General features: G+C 44.4%; 1 protein-coding gene across 1 annotated transcript in view; it reads right to left on the minus strand.

The window, feature by feature from the left end:
• Positions 1–340: 340 nt before the first annotated feature.
• Positions 341–18,024, minus strand: part of ST6GALNAC2 (ST6 N-acetylgalactosaminide alpha-2,6-sialyltransferase 2) — a 161,082-nt gene continuing 143,398 nt past the window's right edge. Inside the window, exons 6-10 of the mRNA XM_077251834.1 lie at positions 5,929–6,067; positions 3,651–3,754; positions 3,479–3,562; positions 3,123–3,222; positions 341–1,675 (exon numbers count right to left, since the gene is read on the minus strand). Of these exons, the coding sequence (XP_077107949.1) occupies positions 1,508–1,675; positions 3,123–3,222; positions 3,479–3,562; positions 3,651–3,754; positions 5,929–6,067 (595 nt within the window). The 3' untranslated portion in view covers positions 341–1,507. The remainder of the gene's footprint in view (positions 1,676–3,122; positions 3,223–3,478; positions 3,563–3,650; positions 3,755–5,928; positions 6,068–18,024) is intronic.

The raw sequence follows: 18,024 nt of genomic DNA on the forward strand, positions 1-18,024 counted from the left end.
CATTGCTCTAGTTCCACCGCTCTGTTTCTCCTTATTAGTCACTGTTATGAAGTACCAGCTACCATACATGGCCGCTATAGGCAGAGACTGGTCTGAGTGGTGTTTGGCAAGGGTCAATGATGTATAGTAAGAATGTGATCTCTGCGGCCAAGCAAGCAGACCGATGCAAAGCAAAGGGATTTAGCAGGTAAGTAATGCATCTTTTATTATTGTATTACATTCAATCCCATTAGTTCTCATTTTATTAATATTAATACACATTTTATTTACTTTTTTAACTGTACACAAAAGTTTTGCTGCAAAACAGAAGTAAAAGAAGAAATAGACTAAGACACGCTTTCTAATTTATTTACACTTTTATTAAAAAAATATTTAAAAAAAACACTGAATAAGACGCAATCATGATTTAAAGAGAATCTATCAGCAGGATTTCACCCCATACACTATTATATGCACATGTTGCTCTTTCAAACACAAGTCCAGCAATACCTTTACATGGCTAGTCCATTGCTCCATCACTGTGAAATCAGCATTTGAATCGATATGCAAATGAAGCTAAAGTGCTTTCAGCATGTGGTAGTTCTTCTCAAGATTCTGCTCTCCCCAGCCTCAAGACCATGTGAACTGGGAGTTCAATGGAACTATCAGTTAAGTAAGAGGAGTCAGCACTGGGAAGAAAATAGAGATGGAGTGACAGATGCTTGGAAAAAGCTCCACATGCTGAGATCATTTCAGCCTCATTTGCATATCTATCCAGTATTTCAGTAACAAAGGGTCGGACTGGCCATGTAAAGGTATGCACATATAAATAGTCTGGGAGGTGATACCCTGCGGACAGATTCCTTTTCATTTATACTCACTCCCTTTTAGTTTCCTAAAAAACCTCTTCATTGTGAAGGCATCAAAGAGGTATTCAATTTCACATTGGCTCACAACAGTAGTTAAGTAAAAATAAGGCACGTTCCTACATAAAATTGCAATATACAGTACTGACCATGTGTGATATCATTATAGCAAAAATCTGAGCCACAGCTCCCAACTGTTCTTTTTATGTCATTGATTAATCCAGTTTCAAATTCCTGGAATTATTCCTCTTTGTAGAGACTACGTCTAGTAAATTATTGACCATGAGATTATTAAAAAAAACAACACAACCCTTCTATACAATAGAAGAAAAAAAGAAGAAATGCCTGTTTGGCAACATAAACACCGTATCCTTTTAATCTGAGTAGTGATAGGCTTCATTGAAACACAGAGAGTTTTAAAATTACAGATAACTATCTTATAGTTATCTTAAGGTGATTAAAGATTAATAAAAAAAATTGAAATTTATTGAAGTTCTTTGTGTAAGAACCTTGAATTTTTCTGTAACATTAAAAAGGCGGTGGGCAATGATGGAGTTAAAATATCCCACTTCATAATAAGTCCTATTTTTTCATAGCTTTTTGGAGCTATGGAGGAGCACAGTCCCCATCCTTTCATAAGTCTAAATGGCAGAAATCCTTCTTCATCGATGGTATAAAGTCATGATCCCTTTCCGCTGCAATTTGCTCCACAAGTGCATTTCCATTAACATGTCATGATTGGCATAAAATTCAAGTTCTTTCTTCGTTCTTTCAAAGTAATGATCAGAAAACTGTTTGAAATTATATGTGATAAATCCATAAGCATCGACCTATGAAGAAGACATACGTTAATCATAAAGCTCAACTTTTTTTTTATCTAGAGCAAATATATACAGTAGGTGTTGATTCATCAAAACTGCTGTTTTTTACACCAGTCTTGATGAAGTGTGAGTTAGGGTGCCAAATTTACTAAGAGGCGTGGCCCCTTAGGACTGGCATGCATTTCTGTCATAATTTACACTTTTGTTGATTAAATTATCATAAATTTGTCAGGCACTCTCAGCAATACCTCCTCCTTGTCAGAAAGTGTAACATCTGCACCGATTAGTGGTTCCTGTGTTTCCACTTTGGCCACAGGGAAGCGCCTTTATTGCTTGAGATCTGTGACTGCGCCAGTCCTTTTTTTTCCCTTTGGCTTTTGGTACTGTTTTTAAAAGGGGGCTATGGAGTTCATTTTAGTCTAGAGAGGCCGTACTGGGCCCCCGGCCTTCAAGGGAAGCAGAGATGACAGGGTAACATGGGAGTGTATAGAGCTGCATTTGTAGGTGGGTAATCAGAGGTTAACAGTTCGGTATAGGTGGAGCCAGGTTTAGGTCATGGGGGATAGGAGGGGCTAGCGGTGGGGTCAGGGGGTTACTATATAGGAGACCAGCCATTTTGCGTGGCAACCATTTTAGGTACCCCCCTGGAGAGAATAGGAAGCTGTGCTCCTGTTCTGATTATTTTCATTCTATGACCTGACAAGTTTAGTGATGTTTCTCTTGCCTTACGATTTTGAGCCTCCTACACTTCCTGGTTTTGACCCGGCTGTCTGATTATTCTACTGGCATGCTTGCACCACTGAACAGAAGATGAGTTTGTGACTAAGACTAGGGGGTCCCTGTGTAAGTCCAGATCCCTGCACATGGGTTAAGAGACAAAGGCTGGGACAAAGGCTGGGGCAACCGCAGGAATCTAGAAAACAAAGTAGCTAGCACCAAGACTGTCACATGGTTGCTATTTCGGAGCTGCTAGGTGACTACGAAAAGGGCCCTTGTGAAAGAAAGTTGGCCAAGCTAATATAAGAAAGTTGTGCAAAAATTTTGCAAAACTACAACCTCTTTTAAGCTGAAAACTGGTGTAAACTGCTTGATGAATCAGCTACTTAGAATGTTTCATCATCCCCTGTGGCATAAATTCAACCTCTTGGGCTCCAAAGCAAAATCTCCAACAGGGCCTCCAACTATCATGGGAGTTTAACAGTATTGGTCTTCTCAAGCCAGGTGCAATTGCAACCCCTGCACCCATAATAGTTACGCTCGTGAACATCACCAAATAGTAATACCTACAAGCCCCTGTATAATGCTATGCATATATGGGTTTAGAATTTTTGTGGCCAAATTATCAACCTACCCTGCCCTTCACTGATGTCGTTCTTTCCTGTCTTGCAAAGGGCACTGACTTCTGGCTGACCTAGCGGTGCCACAGATTAGAGAAATATCATAAAGAAACCCTCACCTGATCACAGGAATGCAATGCAGCTAATAGCATGAGCCCACCAGTACTGGGCATATATAGGTTTGCAAATTCTGTTTTTAGTATTTCTGACTTTAAGAATCTGTAAGATAAGAATTACATTGTAGCTGATTAGGTAAAGTTACAGGATTGCATTCACGTATAGTTTCTGTTTCACTCCTTAACATGCATTGTGAGTATGGACAAGAGAGCTGCAAAAACAACAAAATTGACATCAAATCAAGGATTAAATATTAATATAATATATAATTTTAACCTTTTGATGAGTGACAACCACATTTAAATCTGCACTTGTCACCATCTTCAAAACTTCAACCAATATACAAAGGGCATTTCACCTGTCTCGAAGGTAGACCAGAAAGTTTGGATGTAGAAATTTGAATTTCTCTGGAGTCGCTTCAGGACCATAATATGAAGAAGGCCTAAGTGGGAAATAAAGATGATTTTCTAGATTTCTGTGATGATTCACACATCTCACTATCTCAATTACATAGAGAAATTCCAACATACTTATCTCCTTTGTCAGTACCACTTGGGACAGGAACTCCTAAAATACTGGAACGTAGCATAATATAGTCCCTTAGATCTGATGGTATAAATATGTATCGAAGTCCCTATAAAAAACATAGAAAAAATGTAAGTACCAGTCATGGCAATAGTGGTATATTGACAGGGCCAACTGTATACAAACTGGGGCGCTGGACCACAAACAAAATAGGATCTTTCCTAACTTGCAAATTAGCCAATTCTTGTAATTTTTGCAGAGATAATAACACTGTAAAATGATAACACCGCCATAAACTGCCCACATTATCATACCATATAATCGTGAAATATTATACAATGTCAGGATGCAGCTAGACAGATCTTAGAGATATGTGTCACCTAGGTGGTCAGCCTCGGTGATGAGAAGCCTGTAGACCAGGTTCCAGCAACATTAGGTTGTTGCAATATTTTTTAAAGAGGCTGGACTTCTGGGTCCTGATTTTAGGAGCAGCTACAAGAGCTGGGTTGGATTGGCTGCTCCAATATCTATCTCCAATCAAGCCTGTACAACCCATTTAAAAGGCAGCTGAGTTATCTTAAGGTACCGTCACATTAAGCGACGCTGCAGCGATATCGACAATGATGCCGATCGCTGCAGCGTCGTTGTGTGGTCGCTGGAGAGCTGTCACACAGACAGCTCTCCAGCGACCAACGATGCCGAAGTCCCCGGGTAACCAGGGTAAACATCGGGTTACTAAGCGCAGGGCCGCGCTTAGTAACCCGATGTTTACCCTGGTTACCAGTGTAAATGTAAAAAAAAACAAACACTACATACTTACATTGCTGTGTCTGTCGCGTCCCTGGCCTTCAGCTTCCCTGCACTGAGTAAGCGCCGGCCCTAAAGCACAGCGGTGACGTCACCGCTGTGCTTTGCTTTACGGCCGGCACTGACACATTCAGTGCAGGAAGCTCTGAGCAGCAGTGCGGACGCCGGGGGACGTGACAGACATCAGAGGGTGAGTAGTGGTTTTTTTTTTACTTTTACAATGGTAACCAGGGTAAATATCGGGTTACTAAGTGCGGCCCTGCGCTTAGTAACCCGATATTTACCCTGGTTACCATTGTAAAACATTGCTGGCATCGTTGCTTTTGCTGTCAAACACGATGATACACGCCGATCTGACGACCAAATAAAGTTCTGGACTTTCAGCAATGACCAGCGATATCACAGCGGGATCCAGATCGCTGCTGCGTGTCAAACACAACGATATCGCTATCCAGGACGCTGCAACGTCACAGATCGTTGTCGTTCTCGTTGCAAAGTCATTTAGTGTGAAGGTACCTTTAGTGGTGGTCTGGGAGTGAAGGTGGAAAGATCTATTGTATATTGGTCAGACTTTGCTAGAGATTGGCTAAGAGAGGACTGTACTTTAAATGGGTGAGCCTATATCGTCTGTAAAACTGTTTTATTTTTGTTAAACCTTTGTGCTGGAGAAAGGCTATTTGTTTTCCCTTATGCTGACTGCTTATGGACTTTAATAAACCTTCATCTTTGAGCAAGATATTGTCGGCCTGTGTGAGCACTACCGACTACCCGAGCGATTGAAACCCTACACCCTATAATACTTCATTTAGGAGCCCGTATTATACTGCCATTTAGCTCACAGTAAATGCAAATCAGTATCCAAATAATACCACCATATATTGCTATATAATCTTGACTGCTTTAATTCCTCCTTACGTTCCCACACTCATAGGGGCAAAATTTGATTTTGCAAAATTGACTCTAAATTTGCAGAAATCAGGACAATGTGAGTAACTAAATACAAATGAAGAAAGGACAGCGCCACTCCAGGATGTGAAGAAAGCAATTTACATTTTAATCTGCCTCCTGCGGCAACGTTTCGGTCCGAGGACCTTTGTCAAGCACAGTCCTGTGCTTGACAAAGGTCCTCGGACCGAAACGTTGCCGCAGGAGGCAGATTAAAATGTAAATTGCTTTCTTCACATCCTGGAGTGGCGCTGTCCTTTCTTCATTTGTATTCGGATTTGTGGACTGGGTTGGACCCCCTGGTAAGGACGTGCGCTTCTGAGTCCTGAGAGACTATGCTATTTTAGGGTGCGGCCTTACAACTATTGAAAAATATTTAGCAATGTGAGTAACTAGGTAATAGTTTGAATAGCTGTTCCAAAACTGAGCAAGTGGTCCATTCCTTTTATGGTCCTAAATATTCAACTACATTCAGTTTTTTTAGCAGAGCCATTGGTGATTACATACTCGGTAGCTAAGTATCTCTTTTACCTGCCCTTTGGGTATTTCAGTGAAGCCGTATTCGTAATAGGCAATCAGAGAATTCTTCATGGTGTTGACTGTAAAACCATAAAATGATATTTTGGTACCGACATCCTTCTCGAATCCTTTAATTACTGCGCCATTCAGCCTAAATGTGCACGGTGAACATCATACAAAAGACAAAACTGTGGTAAAGTATATGGGTATGAAACGAGCATGACCAACAAATTTCTCTTTTTATAGCAGAAAACTTTGAGTAAATCAATCGCACTTGTTTATGATGATAAAAGCTTCAGGACCCGAATAGATATGGGGTTAAAGGGGTGGTCCAGGACATTTATATTGATGGCCTAACCTTAGGATACATAATCAATATCTCATCTGTAGGGGTGCAACACCCGGCACACCCGCCAATCAGCTGTTCACTGATCAGGCAGCGGCTGAATGTGATCAGTTGTGGAGCCGAACTACACAGCTCTTTCCACTACATAGTGGCTATTGCTGTGAACGAGCACATGTGCCCCCTATTTATTTGAATAAGGGGTGGATGTGCAGTACTATACAGTTGACAGAGCTGTTTTGAGCAGCACCACAAATGATAACATCCGTGATTGGGAACAGCTGATCAGCGGCTGTCGCACCCCCATCGATCAGATATTAATGACCTATCCTAAAGATAGGTGATCGATGTAAAAGTTCCTGGCAACCCTTTTAATATAAACGTCAAAATACAACTGTGCTTGTAAATTTACATACAATAGGCTGACATTGTAAGATGTGGACTATCATATGAGTAGTGATGAGCGAGCATGCTCGCCACTACTTGGTACTCGCCCGAGCATCTCACTGCTCGGAGCTCGCCGAGTATTTCCGGGGTTGCTCGGTGGGAGCTCGGGTACCCTTCCTGCATGTTTTGCTCTCTTTAGAGCCCAATAGGACATACTATTTGTCTTTATTAACTTTTCCCTATGGTATATTTAAAGTTTTGCTACTTGTCTTCAATTTTGGAAAAACACTTTTAAACTTTATATATTAAAAGTTATATTTTAAGAGATCCTTGTTTTTTCTTGTTTGGTTTTGCTGGTAATTGAGGATCCTGACGTATTTGTTTTTGGTGGATCTCTGTTTAGAGAGCCAATCAACATGCAGGGTTTGTCTGCCACACACTGTAATGCCGCAGCCATGTTGGTTGTGGCATTACAGTGATTGGCTGGCCGCATAGCATCATCAGGTCTATATCAGACCTGGCACCGCCATGCTTGTCACAGTCTACTCCAGAATTAGGCAGTGTAGGCAGAGGTGCTGCTCAGCTAGGGAGAGATTTGCTTGTTTCTTAGTTAGAGTAGGTATACCACAATATATTATACACATATCCATCTCAACTAACAGTCTTTCTGAGAACTAATCCAGCTGCATAGATATCGGTGCTAGACAGGCAGGCAGTGTATGTGGCAGACTGCAGTGCATATAGTAAGAGGGCCCATTCCAGTTCTGTCTGCTGCTGCTTTTACAGATATTTTGAGATATAGCCCCAGATATCAGGGGCCAGGAATATTTTTGGGGGGATCTTAATCCTGATTATTTGCTTAAAAAACAATCCAGAGAACACCGTTTTTTTGCTCCATTTGCTTGTTGGCACTGCTGAATACAGCCAGATCCTTTTCATATTACAACGCTAAAAATCCACCTATTTAAAACTGTGGTTTGTCTGTCACACAGATCACATAGTGAGCTCAAAATTCTGCCATTTCTGGCCTCCATTTAAATTTCGTTGCAGTGTGCTAACAAAGTTATTGACACCAATTTGCTGTTAAAAATAGTTACCTACAGGCCAGCTATTTAAAACTGTGGTTTGTCCGTCACACAGTTCATATACTGCGCTCAAAAATTCTGCCATTTCTGGCCTCCATTTAAATTTTGTTGCAGTGTGTTAGCGAGGTTATTGACACCAGTTTGCTGTTAAAAATAGTTACCTACAGGCCAGCTATTTAAGACTGTGGTAAGCCTGTCACACGGATCACATATAAGTTCGCTTCAAATTCAGCCATTTGTAGAGAACGTGGAAAATATTGTCCTCCATTTAAAATGGGCAAGGCGCGTGGCAAGGGATGGGTATCTGGACATGATGGTGATGATGCATGCAAAGGCCGAGGCCGTGTGCAAGCTGAAATTGTGCAACAACAGAGACCCACATCTTCTCACCCGACCTTCCTGTCCCAATTACTAGGGGACCGCAGCACACCACTATTGAACCCAGAGCAGTGTCAAAAGGTTGTTGGTTGGATAGAGGATAATGCTTCTAGTCACTTTGACACCACCACCACCATCTTGTCTTCCACACGGTCAAGTCTCAGTAGCCATGAGTCTGGACCGCATATTCCTCACCCTGATCCTCTTTCATCCCACCATGCTGAGTGCCTGGAGACAACTGTTCCCACACTTTGACACTCTGAAGAGCTGTTCACTTTTCCATTTACAGATTCGGGCCTCTTGCCTGGTCCATTTCAAGCGAGGCAAGAGGAGATCGCATGTAGCGATGCCTAAATATTTGAGCAGCCACGGCCACGCAAAGGTGATGGTGGGAAAGTATCACAAGAGGTGGACAATGATGAGACACAATTGCCAGAAAGTCAGGAGGAGGACCAGGATGCGGAAGTGGAAGACGAGGTGGTGGATGATATAACTAACCCAACCTGGCAGGAGGACATGCCGAGTGAGGACAGAAGAACACAGGGGAAGGGAGGCGTAGCACCCCAACAGACAGGAAGAAGCAGTGTGGTGGCCGCAGACAGAAAGCGTGCAACATTCCCCATAACACCAACACAACGGAAGTTGCCAGTATAACTGTTAGGTCTTCCTGAGTTCGGCTGCTTTTTAAAGACTCTGCTGATAACCCCAAAAAGGCCATTTGCACCACCTGCCAGGCCAGCATCAGCAGGGGTAGCAAAACTACTAGCCTGACCACCACCAGCATGATCAGGCACATGGCAGCAAAGCACTCGACTTTGTGGGCCTAACCGCAGGGTCCAGGAACAGTGTCTGCTAGTGATGAGCGAGTGTACTCATTGCTCGGGTGACCTCCGAGTATTTGTTATTGCTCGGAGATATAGTTTTCATTGCCTCAGTTGCATGATTTACGGCTTCCAGATACGCTGAATACATGTGGGAATTCCCTAACAAACAGGCATTCCTCACATGTATTCAGCATATCTGGAAACCGTAAATCATGCAACTGAGGCGATGAAAACTATATCTCCGAGCAATAACAAATACTCGGAGGTCACCTGAGCGTGCTCGGGAAAACCCGAGCAACGAGTACACTCACTCATCACTAGTGTCTGCGGGTGACACCACTGCTTCTTCCACTGTTTTGCGTGCAAGCCAATCCCCTGTCCATGGTGCATGCAAAGATGCCTCCTGCCCTGCACCTGTCGCTGCATACACTCAACTAGCACTATCAGCAAGCACGTCCACGTCCTCGTCCCAGCGCAACATTCAGTTGTCTGTTATGACCCCAATGGCGAGGGTCTCAGAGATATCAGCAAGTCTGCAAAGTACAAAAATCCAGCTCATAGGGCAGTGGTAACTGGGTTGACCATATATCTACTCCTAACGCCAACCCTAGAAGTAGCCGGGGAACATGCCTACGTTGGTCGCTAGATGTCTCGCGCCAGCCGGAGAGCTAACTACCCCTAGAAGAGGAAAACAAAGACCTCTCTTGCCTCCAGAGAAAGGACCCCAAAAGTAGGATACAAGCCCCCCACAAATAATAACGGTGAGGTAAGAGGAAATGACAAACACAGAGATGAACTAGGTTTAGCACAGAGAGGCCCACTTACTAATAGCAGAATATAGTAAGATAACTTATATGGTCAACAAAAACCCTATCAAAAATCCACGCTGGAGATTCAAGAACCCCCGAACCGTCTAACGGCCCGGGGGGAGAACACCAGCCGCCCTAGAGCTTCCAGCAAGGTCAGGATACAGATAATATACAAGCTGGACAAAAAATGCAAACAAAAACGAATTGCAAAAAGCAAAAAAGCAGACTTAGCTTAATCAAGCAGGAACCAGGATCAGTAGACAAGAGCACTAAAGATTAGCTCTGATATCAACGTTGCCAGGCATTGAACTGAAGGTCCAGGGAGCTTATATAGCAACACCCCTGACCTAACGACCCAGGTGAGCATAAAAGGAATGACTGACAACCCCAGAGTCAAATCACTAGTAGCCACTAGAGGGAGCCAAAAAGTAAATTCACAACAGTACCCCCCCCTTAGTGAGGGGTCACCGAACCCTCACCAAGACCACCAGGGCGATCAGGATGAGCGGCGTGAAAGGCACGAACTAAATCGGCCGCATGCACATCAGAGGCGACCACCCAGGAATTATCCTCCTGACCATAGCCCTTCCACTTGACCAGGTACTGAAGCCTCCGCCTGGAGAGACGAGAATCTAAGATCTTCTCCACCACGTACTCCAACTCGCCCTCAACCAACACCGGAGCAGGAGGCTCAGCAGAAGGAACCACAGGCACAACGTACCGCCGCAACAAGGATCTATGAAATACGTTGTGAATGGCAAACGACACCGGAAGATCCAGGCGAAAGGATACAGGATTAAGGATCTCCAATATCTTGTAAGGACCAATGAATCAAGGCTTAAATTTGGGAGAGGAGACCTTCATAGGAACAAATCGAGAAGACAGCCATACCAAATCCCCAACACAAAGTCGGGGACCCACACCGCGGCGGCGGTTGGCAAAACGCTGAGCCTTCTCCTGTGACAACTTCAAGTTGTCCACCACATGATTCCAGATCCGCTGCAACCTATCCACCACAGAATCCACCCCAGGACAGTCAGAAGGCTCCACATGTCCCGAGGAAAAACGAGGGTGGAAACCAGAGTTGCAGAAAAATGGCGAAACCAAGGTGGCAGAACTAGCCCGATTATTAAGGGCAAATTCAGCCAACGGCAAGAAGGTCACCCAATCATCCTGATCAGAAGAGACAAAACACCTCAAATACGCCTCCAGAGTCTGATTAGTTCGTTCCGTTTGTCCGTTAGTCTGTGGATGAAAAGCGGACGAAAACGACAAATCTATGCCCATCCTACCACAAAAGGATCGCCAGAACCTGGAAACAAACTGGGATCCTCTGTCCGACACAATATTCTCAGGAATGCCGTGCAAACGAACCACGTTCTGGAAGAACACAGGAACCAGATCAGAAGAGGAAGGCAGTTTGGGCAAAGGAACCAGATGGACCATCTTGGAGAAACGATCACATATCACCCAGATGACAGACATGCCCTGAGACACCGGAAGATCCGAAATGAAATCCATAGAGATGTGTGTCCAAGGTCTCTTCGGGACAGGCAAGGGCAAGAGCAACCCGCTGGCACGAGAACAGCAAGGCTTAGCTTGAGCACAAGTACCACAGGACTGCACAAATGACCGCACATCTCTTGACAAGGAAGGCCACCAAAAGGACCTGGCCACCAGATCTCTGGTGCCAAAAATTCCCGGGTGCCCTGCCAACACTGAGGAATGAACCTCGGAAATGACTCTGCTGGTCCATTTAGCAGGCACAAACAATCTGTCAGGTGGACAAGAGTCAGGCCTACCAGCCTGAAATCTCTGCAACACACGTCGCAGATCTGGAGAAATAGCTGACAGGATAACTCCTTCCTTAAGAATACCCACAGGTTCAGCGACTCCAGGAGCATCAGGCACAAAGCTCCTAGACAGAGCATCGGCCTTCACATTCTTAGAACCTGGTAAATACGAAACCACAAAGTCAAAACGGGAGAAAAACAATGACCAGCGGGCCTGTCTAGGATTCAGGCGTTTAGCAGACTCGAGGTACATCAGATTTTTTTGATCAGTCAAGACCACCACACGATGCTTAGCACCCTCGAGCCAATGACGCCACTCCTCAAATGCCCACTTCATGGCCAACAACTCCCGATTGCCCACATCATAATTTCGCTCTGCCGGCGAAAACTTCCTAGAGAAAAAGGCACAAGGTCTCATAGTAGAGCAACCAGGGCCTCTCTGCGACAAAACGGCCCCTGCCCCAATCTCCGAAGCATCCACTTCAACCTGAAAGGGAAGTGAGACATCAGGCTGGCACAAAACAGGCGCTGAAGTAAACCGGCGCTTCAACTCCTGGAAAGCCTCCACGGCAGCAGGAGCCCAGTTAGCCACATCAGAGCCTTTCTTGGTCATATCCGTCAACGGTTTAACAACGCTAGAAAAATTAGCGATAAAACGACGGTAGAAGTTAGCAAAACCCAAGAACTTCTGAAGACTCTTAACTGACGAGGGTTGAGTCCAATCATGAATAGCTCGAACCTTGACTGGGTCCATCTCCACAGCAGAAGGGGAAAAAATGAACCCTAAAAAGGGAACCTTCTGTACACCAAAGAGACACTTTGAGCCTTTAACAAACAAAGAATTTTCACGCAAAATCTTGAAAACCATCCTGACCTGTTCCACATGCGAGTCCCAATCATCAGAAAAAACCAGAATATCATCCAGATAAACGATCAAAAATTTATCCAGATACTTCCGGAAAATGTCATGCATAAAGGACTGAAAAACTGAAGGTGCATTAGAGAGCCCAAATGGCATCACCAAGTACTCAAAATGACCTTCGGGCGTATTGAATGCGGTTTTCCATTCATCTCCTTGCTTAATGCGCACAAGGTTGTACGCACCGCGAAGGTCTATCTTGGTGAACCACTTGGCACCTTTAATCCGGGCAAACAAGTCTGACAACAACGGCAAAGGATACTGAAATTTGACAGTGATCTTATTCAAAAGCCGATAGTCAATACAAGGCCTCAAAGATCCGTCCTTTTTAGCCACAAAAAAGAAACCCGCACCAAGAGGGGAAGAAGAAGGACGGATATGCCCCTTCTCCAGAGACTCCTTGATATATGAACGCATTGCGGTATGTTCAGGTACCGACAGATTAAACAGTCTTCCCTTAGGAAACTTACTGCCAGGAATCAAATCTATTGCACAGTCACATTCCCTATGAGGAGGCAATGCACTTGACCTAGACTCGCTGAAGACATCCTGATAATCAGACAAATACGCCGGAACTTCCGAAGGCGTAGAAGTAGCAATAGACACGGGCAGGGAATCTCCATGAATTCCATGACAGCCCCAACTTGACACTGACATTGCCTTCCAGTCCAAGACTGGATTATGGGTCTGTAACCATGGCAACCCCAAAACAACCAAATCATGCATCTTATGCAGAACAAGAAAACGTATCACCTCCCGATGTTCAGGAGTCATGCACATGGTAACCTGTGTCCAAAACTGCGGCTTATTTTCTGCCAATGGCGTAGCGTCAATACCCCTAAGAGGGATAGGATTTTCTAATGGCTCAAGAACAAAACCGCAACGCTTGGCAAATGACAGATCCATAAGACTCAGGGCAGCACCTGAATCTACAAACGCCACGACAGGATACGATGACAGTGAGCAAATCAAAGTTACAGATAGAATGAACTTAGGTTGCAAATTACCAATGGCGACAGGACTAACAACCTTAGTAAGACGCTTAGAGCATGCTGAGATAACATGTGCAGAATCACCACAGTAGTAACACAAGCCATTCTGGCGTCTATGAATTTTCCGCTCATTTCTAGTCAGGATTCTATCACATTGCATTAAATCAGGTGCCTGTTCAGATAACACCATGAGGGAATTTGCGGTTTTGCGCTCCCGCAACCGCCGGTCAATTTTAATCGCCAGGGCCATGGAATCATTCAGACCTGTGGGAATGGGAAAACCCACCATCACATTCTTAATGGCTTCAGAAAGGCCATTTCTAAAATTTGCAGCCAATGCACACTCGTTCCACTGGGTCAGCACGGACCATTTCCGAAATTTTTGGCAATACACCTCAGCCTCGTCCTGGCCCTGAGACATAGCCAGCAAGGCTTTTTCTGCCTGAATCTCAAGATTGGGTTCCTCATAAAGCAAACCGAGCGCCAGAAAAAACGCATCAATATCAGCCAATGCCGGATCTCCTGGCGCCAGCGAGAAAGCCCAATCCTGAGGGTCGCCCCGTAAAAAAGAAATAACAATTTTCACTTGCTGAGCGGAGTCTCCAGAGGAACAGGGTCTCAGGGACAAAAACAATTTACAATTATTCCTGAAATTTCTAAACTTAAATCGGTCTCCGGAAAACAGTTCAGGAATCGGTATCTTAGGTTCTGACATAGGATTTCTGGTAACATAATCTTGTATGCCCTGCACACGAGCAGCAAGCTGGTCCACACTTGTAATCAAGGTCTGGACATTCATGTCTGCAGCAATCACAAGCCACTCAAAGGTAAAGGGGAAAAGAAAAAAAAAATGAGAGAGAGAAAAAAAAACCTCAGAACTTTCTTTCTTATAATCCCACTTCTGCAATGCATTTAACATTTAGTACTGGCCTGGCAAACTGTTATGACCCCAATGGCGAGGGTCTCAGAGATATCAGCAAGTCTGCAAAGTACAAAAATCCAGCTCATAGGGCAGTGGTAACTGGGTTGACCATATATCTACTCCTAACGCCAACCCTAGAAGTAGCCGGGGAACATGCCTACGTTGGTCGCTAGATGTCTCGCGCCAGCCGGAGAGCTAACTACCCCTAGAAGAGGAAAACAAAGACCTCTCTTGCCTCCAGAGAAAGGACCCCAAAAGTAGGATACAAGCCCCCCACAAATAATAACGGTGAGGTAAGAGGAAATGACAAACACAGAGATGAACTAGGTTTAGCACAGAGAGGCCCACTTACTAATAGCAGAATATAGTAAGATAACTTATATGGTCAACAAAAACCCTATCAAAAATCCACGCTGGAGATTCAAGAACCCCCGAACCGTCTAACGGCCCGGGGGGAGAACACCAGCCGCCCTAGAGCTTCCAGCAAGGTCAGGATACAGATAATATACAAGCTGGACAAAAAATGCAAACAAAAACGAATTGCAAAAAGCAAAAAAGCAGACTTAGCTTAATCAAGCAGGAACCAGGATCAGTAGACAAGAGCACTAAAGATTAGCTCTGATATCAACGTTGCCAGGCATTGAACTGAAGGTCCAGGGAGCTTATATAGCAACACCCCTGACCTAACGACCCAGGTGAGTATAAAAGGAATGACTGACAACCCCAGAGTCAAATCACTAGTAGCCACTAGAGGGAGCCAAAAAGTAAATTCACAACAGTTGTCCATGCCCCAGTCCTTGGAACACAAGCGTAAATACGCAGCCAATGCTCCACAGGCCACACTACTAAATTCATACATTTCACGACTGCTTGGGGTTGAAATGTTGCCTTTTAGGCTCGTGGAGATGGAAGCTTTCCGCAACCTAATGGCAGTGGCCATCCCTCGGTACTCGGTCCCCCCATTACACAAGCACGTGTCTCACAACATTAGCCATGCCCTCAACAATGCAATTACTGAGAAAGTCCACCTAATCACAAACATGTGGACAAGTGCTTGTGGGCAGGGATGGTATATCTCACTGATGGCACACCGGGTTAACATAGTGGAAGCCGGGACCCAGTTGGACATTGGGATGGAACACATCCTCCCGATGCCGAGGATTGCGGGCCCTAGGTCAATCAGGGTTGCCCCCAAAGTCTACAGCTCCTGCACCTCCTCCTCCTCTTCCTCTTCAGCCTCTATCTCTGAAATGACCACATCAGTCACAAACTGGAAGCACTGCAGCACTGCCTCAGCCAAGGGGCAACAGGCTGTGCTGAAGCTAATATGCTTAGGTGACAAACCGCGCAATGCTGAAGAGTTGTGGACAGCTCTGAAAGAGCAGGCAGATCTGTGGCTGACACCGCTGAACCTACAGCCAGGCATGGTCGTGTGTGACAGTGGCCAGAACCTGGTGGCGGCTCTGAGGTGAGGCGAGCTCACACACATATCATGCCTGGCCCATGTGCTTAACCTTGTGGTTTAGCGGTTTCTCAAAACCTACCCGGAGCTGCCGGATCATCTGCTTGTCAAAGTACGCCACCTGTGTACCCATTTTAGAAAGTCAGCTACAGCTTCCGCCGCACTAGCCATGATTCAGCAGCATTTGCAGCTTACGGCTCACCGTCTGATGTGTGATGTCCCCACGCGTTGGAACTCTACACTGCAGATGTTGGGAAGGATTTGTGAGCAGAAGAGGGCAGTTGTTGGCTACCAGCATAAACAAGGCTGTCAGTATTCAGTTCAGACTACACACATAAGACCTCAGGAGTGGATATGGATGCCAGACATACAGTATGTACCATCCTCCAAAACTTTGAGGACTCCACCAAGATGGTGAGCGGTGATGACGCCATAATTAGCGTCACCATCCCACTTCTCTGTGTTCTGAAACGTTCTCTGCTCACAATCAAAGAGGATGCATTGCAGGGGAGCACAATGAGAGGGAGTAAGTAAACCATACAGGGTGATTACACACAGCCCAGCCTCATCTCATCCCAACATGGATTGGGTGACAATGAGGAAGAGGAGAAGGAGGAGGAGGAAGAACAGGAGCTAGTTTCATGCACTATAGATGGTACTACCTGCACAACTGTCATACCCTCTGTTCAGAGTGGATGGCCTGAGGACAGGGAGGAGGAGGAGGAGAGCATGGTCAGTCGTCCTCTTGATGAGGACACAGAAGTCTTGCCTGTTGGCAGTCTGGCACGCATGTCTGAGTCTATGTTACGATGCATTTCCCGTGACCCTCGCGTTCTCAGCATTTTGGGTGACAGTCATTACTGGTTGGTGACACTTCTAAACCCAAGTTACAAGGAGAACTTTCTATCTCTTATTTCCGAGGCAGACAGGTCTACTAAAATGGGGCAGTACCAGAAGGCCCTTGTTGCGGAATTATTAAAAATATTCCCATCTGAAAATCTTGGCGGCAGACGTCACAGTTCGTTGGACAACCAAGGAGTACAGGCGAGAGAGACATAACTCCAATCCAGCAGAGGAAGGGAAAGACTGTCAAAGCTCTTGGAGAGTTTTCTCAGACCCTCTCATCGCACAGGCCCTGAGGTGCAAGGTACTCTCACAAGGAGTGCAAAGTTTGGGAAGATGCTGAGGGAGTACCTTGCTGGCTGTACCAACATCCTCCGTGATTCCTCTGTACCTTATAATTATTGGGTATCCAAGCTGGACATGTGGCATGAACTGGCTCTCTACGCCTTGGAGGTCCTGGACTGCCCTGCCGCTAGCATTTTGTCAGAGAGGGTTTTTTGTGCCACTAGTGGAATTATAACTAATAAGCGCATCCGCCTGTCAACTGAAAATTCTGACAGGCTGTCTCTTAAAAAAATGAATAAGGGCTGGATTGGGCCAGACTTCTCTACACCACCGAATGATAAAGAAACACAGCGAGCACCTCTAAAAACCACAATTCAGACCACAAATAGTAATATATCCCAAGGGGTTAGGGTGCACTGTGAAAAACTTCAGTAAAGAGACTGAGAGAAAGGACCGAACCACCCAGCCACCACAGAATAGGAAATCACTAGGAAGTATCACACCATTAGGATCAATAATGAGCCTTTATTAAATCTATTGGCAATTCATACATAAAAAGTTTTATAAAAATTATACATGTGAATAAAATATAACTAATATAATAACAGAAATGCAGGAGATTTTATCTGGTATCCCAGAACCCCTAAATAATGAGGGTAGCAGCCCACCAAGGATAAAATTATCTTTACTCGCTGTGTATATAAAAAAATAAACTAACTAAAATTAGTATAACAGTGAAATAAGCTGGTCAAACCAGACAAAGTGAGGCTAAATATCCACTAAAATATTAAAATTAATTTATGAAAATCAGTGCAAAACCTCATAAAAATTTACATGTATTATTGTCCATGAACAGCAAAAGTGCTAAAAAATAAAAATACACAAAAATTGTATAAAAAATCCATATAATGACCAAGTGTAAAAAATTATATCAGCATATTTCAAACCAACAACTAAAGTGCATAAAATGATTTGAGTGCAACAAAATAAAATAAAATAAAATGAAAATGTTGCAGTGGTATAACTAAAGGTTATGTTCACTTGTTATATATAAAGTGACTAGGTG

This window comes from Ranitomeya variabilis, chromosome 4 (assembly GCF_051348905.1).
Source record: "Ranitomeya variabilis isolate aRanVar5 chromosome 4, aRanVar5.hap1, whole genome shotgun sequence".
Classification (NCBI taxonomy): domain Eukaryota; kingdom Metazoa; phylum Chordata; class Amphibia; order Anura; family Dendrobatidae; genus Ranitomeya; species Ranitomeya variabilis.